Source organism: Python bivittatus, unplaced genomic scaffold (assembly GCF_059951505.1).
Source record: "Python bivittatus isolate LINGU-HERP-01145 unplaced genomic scaffold, Pbiv_v1 ctg000480_np1212, whole genome shotgun sequence".
Classification (NCBI taxonomy): Eukaryota; Metazoa; Chordata; class Lepidosauria; order Squamata; family Pythonidae; genus Python; species Python bivittatus.
In genome coordinates this window covers 29,471,686-29,486,075 of record NW_028277075.1, presented here as the reverse complement: position 1 = coordinate 29,486,075, position 14,390 = coordinate 29,471,686, and the positions used below count along the sequence as shown (strand labels likewise).

The 14,390-nt window shown below is 38.2% G+C and overlaps 1 protein-coding gene across 1 annotated transcript in view; it reads left to right on the top strand.

The window, feature by feature from the left end:
• PLEKHD1 (pleckstrin homology and coiled-coil domain containing D1) overlaps window positions 1-4,516 on the top strand; it is a 32,867-nt gene extending 28,351 nt beyond the window's left edge. The window contains exons 11-13 of the mRNA XM_007441598.4: window positions 1,107-1,251; window positions 3,316-3,465; window positions 4,265-4,516. Coding sequence (XP_007441660.1) covers window positions 1,107-1,251; window positions 3,316-3,465; window positions 4,265-4,419 — 450 coding nt within the window. The 3' untranslated portion in view covers window positions 4,420-4,516. The remainder of the gene's footprint in view (window positions 1-1,106; window positions 1,252-3,315; window positions 3,466-4,264) is intronic.
• The last annotated feature ends 9,874 nt before the right edge of the window (window positions 4,517-14,390 follow it).

The window sequence follows — 14,390 nt, the reverse complement described above, 5'->3', positions numbered from 1 at the left end:
CAATTGTTACAAAGGAGATCCATCCTCACTCAAAGTTGTCACATATTTTAAGATGTGTAATTGCTAGTAGAAAGGTAAAAAGTAATGTGTGGTCTGTGTCAGGAATGAATGTTTGAGAAAAGAAAGGAAATAACTGTGTATAAGAGTATGCTTCTGCCCACTTGGTTATATAGAAGTCAGAGATGAGTATGTCAGGAGACACACACACGTTGTATGCACTGGGAATGGGGTATTTAAGAAATGTGAAAGGTAAAACTAGAAGAGATCAGTCAAGAGCAATGTCTTATGAATTGAATACAAAAGTGAATAACAAAAGAAGTACATTGAATTGATTTGGTCATATAGGGAGAATGAATGAGGATTGAATTGCAAAAGAGATATATGAAGGAAGAGTGAATAGGTCAAGAGGAACTAGAAGATCAAGAAAGTTGAAATGGGGTGGAGTTGATGAGATCCTCAAAAAGAGAGGTGAGAAGTTTCAAAAACAAATGGCAATGTATGCAACAATGTAAGCATGTGGTAGAAGTAAGGATGATTTGCAAAGCTAGAAAGCTATGGAAATATATAGTGAATGGTTTTGGTGTGAACTAGATTTAGCAATGTTTTCTTTTTCTCTTTCCTTTGAATTTTTGTTGTCCTCTTCTTACTTTTTACTCCTTCTCTATCTTCTGCATAATGTTGCTTCCCCTAAAAGGGAATAGCATGAAAGGTATGTATTGGCTCTTCAATATTTTCCACTGACTTTAATATTGGAGATGTTATTTCAACACAATCAAATGTCATTTGAGCAATCCCAACCAGAAAACTCAACAGTTAAGAATGTGTATGTTCAACTCTGCAGTTTTTCCCTCAGGGAACAACCCCTTACCCCATCTTATTTGGTGCAATGTTTCAATGGGTTAGGCTAACACCATTTCAAAATATTTTTCATATTTGATTTTTACTTGTCATTTAGGAGTGAGAGGCTACAAACATGCCTCTAGGAGAGGACAGCCCATACTCAAACATGAAAGAAAGGAATACATTTCTTGCGTCTGTTTGCAATCTGCTTTTGTATTTCTTTTTCTGGATTTTTGGGGGGACTGCCTCCTTTCCTTACGGCTCAGGCAGAAGTGAAGGTGCGCATGGATCTGGAGAGACGCTTGCAGGAGGCTGAAGAGGCCCTGCAGAGCCTTGAACAAGGCTTGAACTGCAAGCATCGCAACAAAGAGAAGGAGGAAAAAATGAAAGCAGATGTCAGCAATCTGAAAAGTAAGTGGACCTTCCCCACTGCTGCTAAGTAGTCTCTACAATGAAGTTTCCACCTCAAAAGAAGTATCACCTTGGAGATGCCTCCAGCTGGAAGTATCAGCCAGTGAGCCAGCTTGTCCTTGCATGACAGTGAGTTGTGAATTTGTTTAGTCCTCAGGAAGGTTGCCATGGCACTTCTGGCATTCTAAAAACATCACAATATAAGCTATCAAAGTCTAGGAGGAAAAAACTCATGGGGGAACTTCCTGAAGGAGGGTCAACCTAAATAAGCATGAAATGTATCCTTGCATTTCATCTCCATGCTTTTTTTAAAAAAAAATGCAACCTCAGCAAGTGGTAGCTGGGTTGAGAAGTTAAGCAAGCAGTACCTGAATCAGCAAAGGGAATCCCAGGGCTATAGACTAGACCAGGGTTTCTCAATCTCAGCAACTTTAACAGGTGTGGACTTCAGCTCCCAGAATCCTTCCCTGCCCCCCACCATGCTGGCTGGAGAATTCTGGGAGTCGAAGTCCACACATCTTAAAGTTGCTGAGGCTGAGAAACACTGGACTAAACTATAGTGCATCCTGCAAGAAAACATTGGCAAACCACTTCCATATTGCTCCTAAGAAAACTATATAGAAGTGTCCATAAAGTCACCAGTAGTGAAACTTATTTGAAGAGGACTTTACCTTCTTAAAAGACAAGCAGCAGCTGTTGACAGATGTGTGTGATGATTATTAGAACTGGAGCAGGCAAGAAGGGATAATTCAACCTTCTCATCAATGCCAAGGTACAAAGGCACAGCTAATGTCTGATTTGCCCTCAAGACTCATTTTGGTTTGCCTAAGTTTGTATTCCTAGGTGTGGTGAAATGATTTATATAGTCAGAAGTAGCATAATTTCTTCTTGGTTTATTTTGGGGGTAATTATATTTTAGAAACTTGCTGCCATCACCCCAACATGATAACATTCTTCTGTTGATGGTATCACTTCTCTAATTCATTCTTTTTTTCTGGTAATGTGGTATCTTAGGCAGGGGTGGTATTACATTCTGTCTCTCATTTACTGAGAAGACCAGATGATTATGAAAAATTAAAACTTTATTTAACAATAATATCCTGTGAACACATAGTATAGGATATTAAGTTGTTTCTGTTCAGAATTACATCAGCCAAAACTTCCTGTATACTTAATTATAGAATGATTGTCATATTTCTATAAGTTCTGGATAAGTTTTGAATTACATTAAGCTTTGAACTATTTCATTATGTGCCATCAAGAGTCTTAGTGACTATATAGATTTTCTTCAGGACAGCTTGCTCCTTTGGGTTTTCAGTGGTGCACTCATCAATTATAACAGCGATGGGTGCACTACTGGAAGACCTGAAGGACCAGGATGAGGACAGATCGCCCTGGAGAAACTCTATCTATGTGATTGCTAAGAGGTGACACCAACTTGATGGCACATAATCAATTTAAAATCAACCAAGCTTTGAATGCTCCTCCATCACTACCCAAATTATCTTGAGAGAATAAAATAAGCACAAGATTAGCAATACAACTTATTTCCTGCTCTTGGGATCATGTCGCAGAAATCTCTTAAGAGACAATTAGCAATCAGCAGGCAAGCTTTAGATCAGAAAAGCTTTCAAAAATGCCTCATTTATTCCCCCAGCATTTGTTGTGAGCATGTTTTTTAAATAAATAAAATATCATAGAATATAAAGTGGTAAGTACCATAATAGTTAATATTTTTGCCTTAAATTGTCTCAAAGGAGAAAGAGTAATGCTTTATAAAAATATTTTGCATAGTCAGATTAAAAAGCAAAATATAGAAATGTTAGAATTGAAATTCTAAGATGTAAGTTAATGTGTGTATCTTCATCTTCAGAATGTTGTATGGAGCATTCCCAACTTGATGTCCTCCAAGTAAGGTGGCTTTGAAATCCTAGAATCTTCCTGCCAATATGGTCATTTATTATAATCCTGGGAGGTCATGGAAGCATGGAGAGTACCTGGTTGAGGAAGAATGATCTAAGGCTAAGATTTACCCCATCTCCCCTGTCTCTGATCATCCTGTAGAATTCTTTGAAGAATGTATCCGGAATGCTGAATTAGAAGCCAAGATGCCAGTAATTATGAAAAATGCTGTGTACCTTCACAAGGCTGCCACTCGCAGGATAAAAAGCTGTCGATTTCATCGTAGGAGATACAGCAATTCGTGGAATAATTGTAGGTACTACTTGTCCCTGTTCTTTTATAATTTATGGATAATTTGAGGTTTGGGACAGGACTATCTTGCAATTAAGTACAAAACTGTAGCCATTTTGGTGCAAAAACTGAGATCAGCTTTGACTCCTCTTTCCCATAGTGATAATCTTGAAGTGGTAATAAGGCACTCATTGATTGACAAGATTCTCCACATTAATGAAAGTTCTAAATCTACTACTGTAGTTTACTGGCTTAATATGAAGCTGATCTCTGGGGGCAAAATCAATCCCATATTGAATATGCTGGTGATGTCCACATATTGGGGAATCTATGTGTCTTTATGGATGGGTCAATTGGCCATTGTCCTTTTGTCTTAGCTCTGAACTTTGTCAGCCTCCCCCAGTCTGCTGCCCATGCTACAACTTGCATGGTTGCTAGAAATTCTGAGTTATAATCCAACACATCTGGAGGATATCTAATTGGGAAAGGCTCACTGTGATGCCTCAGTTATTTGTATTAAACAGTACCTTTGTTGACCATCTTTTTTCCTCATAGGTTGGAACTTCAATAGTGCTTACTTGAATGCCCTGATAACCCTAATTTGACCTCCTGTTCCCACAACACTGGCCTTTTCTTATTCCCAGGCCTGATTTACACAGACCTATCCCACTGTTTTCCATAATGCAAAATGTCCACCAACCACAAAACATAAATAAGAGGAAAGACCAGGGTATCTTTATGCTATAAGTCTTTCTTTTGCCACTGTAAGGATTACAAATGAGGAAAGTTTCCTAGTGTGGTATACCATTCTTATTTTCAGTGCGGCAATCACAGTCATTCATGTACTCAGAAGCAGAAAACATAGAGGAGCTGAAGCAAGCTGCCAAGAGGCTAACCCAGGACCATCACTTCCGGGAAACGATCTATCAAATCATGGTGTCACATCAGGATTCCTCCTCAGACAACAAAAAGTGAATTTTTGCCCACCCTATTGTCAGGGAAGTTCTAGACTCAGCTTGTCATTTCACCCAGCAAAAGCCAAATTGATTTGTCTAGAGGCAGAAGTAAGATAGCAGTGGCAATTTCAAGAGGTAGTGAATGGAACACTTTTCACTGTAGAGCAGTGTGGTTGGAACATTATTCTTAATCAGAGGTTTCCGTATAGCTTGCTGTAATTGTTTGGCTGCCCATTCCTGTCATATTAACTCACTCCATTTTTCTCTCAATGTTATCAAGATCCATGGTTTAGAAAATGTCCAGCCAGTCTTTTCATACCAGGGAGAAATACATATACAAAATAGGTACATTAAGTGATAAGCCCAAGGAGTAAATCATCTTTAAAGGGAAAGATACTACAACTTGCTTTTTTTATATTTCTGATTGGAGGCTAATGAAGGCTAAAATTCTCTTTGCTTTATCTGCAGACAGTTCTCCAAATACTCAGATAGCCAATTACTGGACAGTGTTCTGTATTCACTCTAGTTTGGTGGCAAAAGACATCATGCTTCTAATATCTTATGTTATGCTCCCCATTTCTCTGTGTTGAAGGAAGTTTCTAGGGCAGCCAACTTGTCTGAAGAGAATTAATGACCTAACTGTCCCTTTATGGTATCTATTGGCAAATATAATGTCTATCATAAGTAGAGAATACCCCATGTCTGCTTTTGGGGACTTCTCCTCAAATGGCATCTGCTACAATCTGGCAGCTGCCAACTCCAGGAAATCAGCTTCATTTCTGATTCTTCCTCTCATATGGAGAGAACATGTCCACTTCTGGGTTGCTTAGATGCTTGTGGGCTTTTTCTGTAGAAAAGAACCCCCTGCCCCTCAAACACATTTCACAGCATAGCCTAGAGGTTTCTTGGAAGGTTGAGCAGCAAGAGCAATGTCAGTGAAAGGTGTGGTAGAGTAACGGAGCATCTGAGGTGATCTGACCTAAGAATGGAGGGTAGAGTGGAAAACAGAGCAGGACAGGACAGAAGCAGGTTAATAATATTCCTGTATCCACACAGCTAGTTGGACTACTTCCAGATTAAAATAATATATATCTACTGATCTGTTGACAGACATTTGAAAAAAATCAGGGCTGTCCTGATTAAACAGGGAACAATTTCTGCTAGTATCCCAGCTTCTTTTGTAAATAACAGCTCCTGATAGTTATTGTTTAAAAAAATGATCGGGGCCTGACTAGGATCAGAATCATCATGGTGAGATGAAGAAGCAGCTTAGTTCCCCCCACCCCGACTCCCAAACTCTTTTTTTTTTTTTTTGTATCTAAGTCACAGATACTGTGTATCTGGGAGGGCTGAAAAGAAAAAAAACCATAAAAAGAAGGTGCATAGAGGAGTTCCAATTTTGCAAGGCTGCCCTAGGTTTCTATCTCAGTATCCCTCTCTTGGCAGGTGCCAAAATGGAAATTAATCTTAAATTAATATTTTACTGTATCTTCTTTCAGGGTCAGATGTCACAAGGAGCTCTGGTTAAGATGAAGTATCCATTGGGTACTTTAGAATGTTTAAAATATTATCCCAAGCTGGGAACATCCAGATTATGAGATCTTCAACTGATCTGTTTAAGTGTATTGGGCAAACCAAGCCTACATGACATTTTAGCGCTATTTAAAATAATAGTATAACCTTGTAGCTTTCCCAGGACAGCTTCTTGGAAACTAGTGGTACACCTGTTTTATTTCATGCATAAAACCAGGCTGCTGCTCCTTGTGAGCCTTTCCTTCAATGCACACAAACAGCCAACTACTGAACTCAGATCACACACTGGCTGTTAAATTGATCTGCAGATCACAATGTGTTGAAGTTGCCACTAAGCATACGTTATATTAGCCTAAAGCAGTGTTGTCCAAACTTGGCCACTTTAAGATGAGTGGACTTCAACTCCCAGAATTCCCCAGCCAGCCATGCTGGCTGGGGAATTCTGGGAGTTGAAGTCCACTCATCTTAAAGTGGCCAAGTTTGGACAACACTGGCCTAAAGCCTGGACAGATATTCTCTTCATTTGACGCAATAGAAGGGCATTCCCTTAAAAGGATCTTCCACTTTTCATTAGCCTTTTTCCCCAAACAAAATAAACCTAACTAGGTGTAAAGGTGGATAACCCTGTGAAAGAAAGGCAAAGATACTGAAGTTTCCCAGAATTTCTGTTAGCCATTAACATAAGAAGATAGAGGTCAAATGTAACTAAGGAACATTAGCTCCCTCTAGTGGAACCCAATAACAATGCATAGATTCTAGCTACTGTATTACTAATTAATAACAGGCCTCCCCCCCCCCACCCGCCCACCATCAAAACTTCTGTGAAAAACAAGTAATGCCATCATTAATAGATATGAAGTCAGCAGAGGGAGTATTTTTCTTTTGTTTTCATCTTAGATATGTCTCATGGGCTATTAGAGATATTTTCATGAGTGTAGCTGGTGTTGTATAATACTATATCTTAGAAAATGAGTTGGGTGTCTATACAAGGAAGACAGTTAAGTATATTTCTTGAAACAGCTAAACAGTGCTACTATTGCTATTGACTGGCTGAAGCATCCTTAAGGATGACCAAAACAATTAGTTGAGCAAGACTTCTATGATCCTAAAAGAGGACTGGTGGTGAAACATCAAATAGGATGAGCGTGGAGTTGTGAAGTTGAGCGTACCTCTTTGTAGAGCACTCAATGAAATGTGTATAATGTTTTCAGCCTTGCATTGCCTTTCTCAGTGCTAAGATCCTTACAGAATTTAGCATTTCATCTGAATATCCCATTTAGAGGACTCACTCAACTGAATATCAAACCATGATTTGGAATTACTTAGATAAGCTTGGGGGCCTTTAGCCTTTTTTTTTTTCTCTCTCTCCTTCTCTCTTATGTTACTTCTGATCCTCCTTTATGGTTTGCAATTGCTTCAATGAAATGCTCAGAATGTGCACTTTTGTAAGTTGGTGCTCTGTGAGATGTAGTGATGACGCTCAAAATAATCGCTTATGACAACGAATACAGTGGTGGATATGAAAATGCTTCTGTGTGACTGGTATTGTTTTGCATTTAATATTGAATTCCATTCTTCTCCCATTCTGCATGTATGTGGTGATCATATCAAGAGTTTCATATGCGACTTACACACAATCAAACAGAAAGATTGTTCTAAAAACTCCACAGTGTATATTTGAATATCTCAGCTAAACCATGGAATCACCAAACAGATAACTAATCAGTGGAAGAGGGAACTGATGCATTTATAAGGAGGGGAAGCATGTGAGAGAACCCACTGATACCCAATCCAAAAGGATGAATTATGATTGGAGTTGGCCTGTGAAATATGAATAGCACCATGATCACTTTGGAGACATTCCTTGCATTTAATTTTCAGGCTACATCAGAGACACTTAGCCCTCTTGAGTTTGGATTCATTCTACAACTTTTTCCCTGTTTTAATTCTCACTTCAGTCTGCCAATTGCCTAGACAGCAGATGAAAAACCAAGCATCATATCTAGACCTGAGTTGTAGCATTTCCGTTCTTAACACTTGTGATTGACAGAAGTTGACAACTCAATTGCAGCTTCAAATAAAGAATAACATAGAATTATTTAATATCAATCTAACAGAGATGTACTCTGGACATAGCTATTAAGGTTCTTCCCTATGCAGCATTAGTTATATAACAGAATAATTTAACAGTATTGTCAAGAACTAGAATGAATTTGAAATAATACTCCTATTGATGCAAATAAATATCCGATCTCTTCCTCTACATGCTTACAGTTTCATAAAATCAGTCAACGTCACTCTGCCATTGCTATCAATTTTCCATTATCCTTTCCAAAATTGCATTATGAAAAGGCGAAAGATTTACAGTCTATGATCTGAAGAGAAATCAGAGGATTCTGAATTTTTTTTCTCATGCAGTATTTCCATTAAGATTTGTTTGTATAATTAGATATGTATATAGACAAATTGAAATTCTGATAATACACCATTATTTTGATGAATATATATCTGAGATGGCTGGGACAATGTATTTATACCATCCATTGAATTTTGATTGCAAGGTAACATGTTAAGCAAGGTAATTCATTACTGCTTGGAAAAACTAAACTCAGTCATGGTTTTGAAAAGAAGATATTATATAAATAAATTATGCTTCCCAAAATTTTCAACAATTGTCCTATCAGTATCCTGATATCAGAGATATATCAAGTCAAACTATGGGAATTGTGGGTTAAGCAACTCTCTGAAACCACTTTCAGAAGATCTTCTAACACTGACAAGCTATATAACCCAGTTGAGTCTCTATTTCATATTGACTCCAATCAGTCCTCACCTACAGGGAACATACTACAGTATTGCTTGTTAGCAAAACTGATGCTCTACATGTGCAAAACACAAGTTCAAATATAGCTTCTACTTTTAAAAGTCTGGGATAGTGGGACAAAGCAAGACTGGGAAACCTGTTGAGAGCAAGATAATGCTAGTTGGGTTCCCTCATGTGTGCTAATCATACATAATATGACTTGGGTTTGGGTTAGCATAATATGTGAACCCAGCCATGAAAAAGATGTATCTAATTAACTGACTCACTAAGTCTGATAAGAGAGCTCATTTATTCACATATTCCAAGAACACCACCTCCAAGCACACTATAGCAAAAATCTCTGAACTAGAAAAGATTCATGATTCTGTAGAACGAGGAAAAGAGCTTTCACTGGCTTTCTTCTAAATCCTGAATGAGTAACCTATGGCTTTCCAAATCTTACTGAAATACTACACTAGACTCCCTTATGGACAACATTGGCTGGGGCTGCTGGGACTTCAAGTTCAGCAACCTCTAAACGGTTGTGTAAACACATTGCATGAATGTTAAAAGCAACATTTTAAGACATGAAGAACCACCTGGCTGCCTTAGTCACTGTTAGAGAAAAACTGGTAGAAAAGAAATGAAGTTGCCCTCAGGATCAGGAATTAAAGTTGGGCAAAATTAACAGTCATGAAGCACTGTTCTATTGTGCTTGCTCAAGTACCTTGGCTATGTTCCTGCCACAGGAAGGAGACAGTACTGTGTTCAACTTCAAATGGAAAAGTAGAGAGACACAATGGGCAGGAACAAAGCAGGAGATGAAAATTCAAAATATCTTTGAGATCTGTCAACTAAAGCTAATTCTACTGGGACATGGTGGTCAGATTTAGGCATAGAACTGTCAGAACTGAAGAAGAGTTTTGCTAGTTTAAATGTAGCTCAAAGTTGAAATAAGCTTTAGATATGATTTTTTTTACTCAGATCAAGAATGAAAGGAAAGGAACTGTAACAGATGAGACTCTTGCAAAGATCCATTCAAGACCATGAAGAACACAGAGTTATACAGAAAACAGAACTGTAGATAACTAATCCCATTACATTTGAGAGACAGAGTAAATAGGAAAGTGAGTGATTACAAAGAAAGAGACAGATGGTAAAAGAGAAGAGCCATCTCCAAGGATTCCACATGTACTTGTGAAATGATGAAAGCATCTTTCTAAATCATCTGGTTGGGTAGCCTAAACTGGAGAAGAAATCAAGTTCTATTTATGATTCTTATTCTATTGCTTGCCATATTTCTGTAGATATTCCATCAATTCCTGTAGCCTTCCAACATGGTAATGCCTGGAGCGTTGATCTAACATAATCTTCTGTAACTAAGATCTTTTAAGTACTGTAGCTTGGATGTTGACACCTCTATTATACAGAATTTCAGTATATTCCTTCCATCTTCATTTGGTCTTTTTTAAATCAGTTACTATCTGTCCATTGGCATCCTTTAGCATACCAATTCAAGGTTGGAGCTTTCTTCTGAGTTTGGAGATCTTTGGAAAGACTTTCTTGTTTCTCTGAGTCTGTTTCATCTTTGATTTCTTTACAGCTGTTGTTAAGATACTGCTTCTTGTCTCTTCTAACAGTTCTCTGAAATTCTTTGTTAAGATCCTTCCTGAGATCTTTGTCTTTCTAGGCCTTGGCTTTTCTTCCCTTCTTGGCAGTTTTCACCATTTGTTCTGATCAGTTTCTTCTGTTTCTTGGTCTCTGGCAGTCTCTTTTCACATTCATCCTTAACTTTAAGTTTTTATGTCATTCCACAGTTCCTCTGGTTCCTTATCAGTGAGGTTCAGAACTTCAAAGCAATTTCTGATGTTTGTCTTGAAAATGGTGGCAATATGTTCAAGATCATAATGTGGAAACTGACTGGCTTTGTTCTGCTGCTTTAGCTTGACTTGGAACTTACACATGAGCAGTCTGTGATCTGTTCCATAGTCAGCCCTGGCCTGTAATAATTGAGCTTTTTCACCTCCTTGTACCAATAATATAATCAAATTGATTTCTGTGTACTCAATCTGATCATGTCCATGTATACATCATTTTGGTTAAGACAGTGTTAACAATGAAGAAAAAAATGGAGTGATAAACTTATTTTTTCTGCTACATTTCTGTTTCCTAGGCCATATAGTCCAACTACATTTTCCTCCTTACTATTTTCCACTTTGGCATTCCAATCTCCAATCACAAGCAGCACATCTTGCTTGCATGTTCAGTCCATTTCAGTTTGAATTTGACCATGAAACTCATCAACCTCTTTTTCTTTTTAGTGTTTCGAGCATAAACCTGGATAGCTATCATATTAAATGGCTGGCCATAAAGTCTAATGGAAAAATATATAATTTAAATAAAAATAAAAATAAAAATGTTGTTACTGAACACCTGCAAACACAAAGTAGATCACATTTTTCTTTTTTTATTTTCGTTTGGATACATTTTATAAAAAAATAAGTCATGCACTATTTAATAACAGCTTACAAGCAAGTGACTACATTTTATATCAGTGAGTGAAAGTAGTAATTGATCCATCTGTTAGATGGCATAGCAGCACCAGAGAATACATTTTAAAGACTAACTTTCCCAGTTAAGGGCAAGATTCTTGTATGTATATTAGCAACATTGTTCAAATGAAGAACTTCATGAGCTGCCTAAAGGTTTTAAAATGACCTTTTGAATATTCAGGTCTGTACAAACCAGCAGGTTTTGTCCATGTTATATTTACCCAGCTAACTTACAAGGAAAAAGTTACTTATTTTTCTTGTACGTTCAAAGAGGTTGTGATGGAACATTAAATATCAGTAAAAGATCATATATCGTGCAGCCATTAAGGGTTTTTGTGCTAGACTGAATTTGATTTAGAATACAATGCAAGATGATTGGGAGGGGTGCGGGTAAGAAGAATTGGATGAATACGTTTGGATAAAAGGGATAACTCTTAGGTTACCATAGCAACAATGCCAACAGTCTTACTATAAAGGCATCAAGGCTTTTGAAAAGCTAAGCAGGAAGACTTCATGAGTTGATATATTAATCTCTGGGTTATCACCTTTTTCTGTTTGTGTAGTATGGACTGTTCTTATCTTGTACACACCCAGAGTCACTGAGTTGGGAGGCCTAGACAACTGATTTGTTACATAAATAAATAAATGTCTGAAAGTAAATCCTGCTGAAATCAAATAGCAATGTAATTTACTTTTGGATATATAAATATAACTATTTATTTTGGGGGAATGGAGTGGCTTTTTCCAAAGAAGGAAAAAACAGAACAGCAAAAGGCAAACATGCTGTACCGAACATGTTCTGCATCCACATATTGGTTTAAGCTTTTGTTTGTTTTAAACCACTATATTTAAACAAGCCCTAGTGGTCTGGCTCACTCACAATGCTAAGCCACAATGCTAACCATGGTCTGCACGCCATCATGTCTGTGTTCACACCCACAACTAAACCCAACCCAACCGTATTATGGACCACAACCCCTAGCATAGCCAGTCTGGGAAAGATGACAGCTACAAGCCAATGCATCTGGAGATCTCTAGATGGAGGAAGGCCATATTAAATGAAGCTCCAGGCCAGACAGTGGCACCATCTGTTCTTCTTCGTTACCTTGCCAGACAATCTGAAAGTGGCGCAGAACAGCTGCTCTCAGAAGCCTTTGTGGGACCCCAAGGGGCAATAAATTGAAGCAGGGCAGAACAGCAGCATTTGCTCTTTGTTCACCCCTTTCCCTACCCACCTCCTCCAGAATGGACATTAAATGTGATGGCAGCATGTTTACTTCTGCTTCAGTAAGATGTGTTTCTTTTCCTATTGCTATTTGAGGAGGTATCCATCACACACCTGCGCTACTGAATACAAGCAGGGGGTTGTAAGAAGTAAGGATGGTGTAAACCCTGACTTACTGGAACAGAGGACATAAATAATTAGCCCAGTGCCTTTCCTTGAACCCAGCTTTGGACCAACTCAACATTTGCTTTAAGTAATGTATAACCTTTCCATGTTATATTGTATTAGATTACAAATATACACTCAGGACTAAAACTAAAGTTTGGGTTGATCAGTTTAATTAGCAAATGAAATGCAGCCTCTCCTTTGACATTCAGCATATCCCTCTCCCCTTGGAAATGTTGCTCAAAGTGCTCTGTCTCAGAGACCATTTGAAGCTGTAATAATCTTCTTCACAGCTCAAACAAAAATGTTTGCCCCTGGCCTTTCTATTCTCAAACTCCCCACATCTTTTTAGCCCTCTGCCTCTTCTACCCAACATACCTTCTCAACCATTTCTTCTTCTTTCAACCTGCCTTCGTCCCCTTTCTTACAGCCAAAAGATATTTGAGCAAAGTCACTCTGACATGACCTTTGCAGGTTGCAAAAGGGTGGAGCAGATACCCGATGCAAGGGTTACAGCTGTGCTGTAGAACATAAGAACTGCTTTCTTATGCTTTCCTGCTTAAAGTGCTCAGTTCTGGCATTCCATTTGTTTGGACAGACAAGTGTTTGTGTCTGAAGTTTTAAGGTCAGGAATTAGGCATGTCCTGATCCTAACCCCCAAAAGTGCTTTGGAGTGGGTGTGGGCAAACACACCACACTGCACAATCTCAGGAAAACATGTTTGAGATTAGAAGGAATCAACAAAGCACCCATGCCCGCTCTAAAGTACCTTGTCACAAGCTGTTGGCATCTCCTTAACTCAGATACGTATTTTCCTGGTACGGTGAACTACTATGAAGCCCAGGAAAAGATGCCACTTCTTTAAATGGATGCTGACATGCTGCACGCTTTCTCATCCCCATCTCCTTTTTGTTTTTGTATCCAAAGCCAGGATGTTCCTCTCAGGGAATCATTAGAGTTTTAGGGAATAAATGTTAGCACTCAAATGCTCATATGCATTGAGAAGACTACACTGATATTTTATTTATATGCAAACATTCCTGTTATTTCTGTTTCCATTGCCAGTAGTCTTTCTCAGGTGTGCCTGCTATAAGTGGCATAAGTCCAGATAGTAATAATTTCATTCCTCTGAATTATGGCCTGCACATGTGGAGTTCATACACAGGATCTGGCATGCTATGATTTGGCGCCAAATTGTACCATATTATAACCTCTATAATGACAATATGTAGTGCCTTGTCTTCATGATAATTTAAAAATTAAAACTCCCTCCTATGGAGAGCAGTGAAAAAGAAACCCATTGAGGCAGAATCATAATGTTTCAAAATGCTAAAATTCTGGTGTTTAATTTTTCTGGTAAAAAAAGATGCACTCACAGGTGTATAAAATACCTGCCTACCTACTGTTAACAGGGACAGAGGGAGGAAATATTAGTATCATTGCTGATACTAATCCCCACTCCCCCAAACAGATGGAAGCACAGCACCACTGAACTTTCACATTTTGGGAAAAGCAAATAAAACATTAATGACTAAAGTAAGATGTTAAGATGGCCCACGAAATAGCTTTAGCAAATCATATACATTGCACATTTAAAAAATCACCCGAAAGTAGCCCTCATCTGTGCTAATCTCAAAAGAATTATCTGTGATTCTTCACTTACCAAGAAGAGACAGACTTACTGTTTGGCTTTTAACCATGGTCTTTTTCCT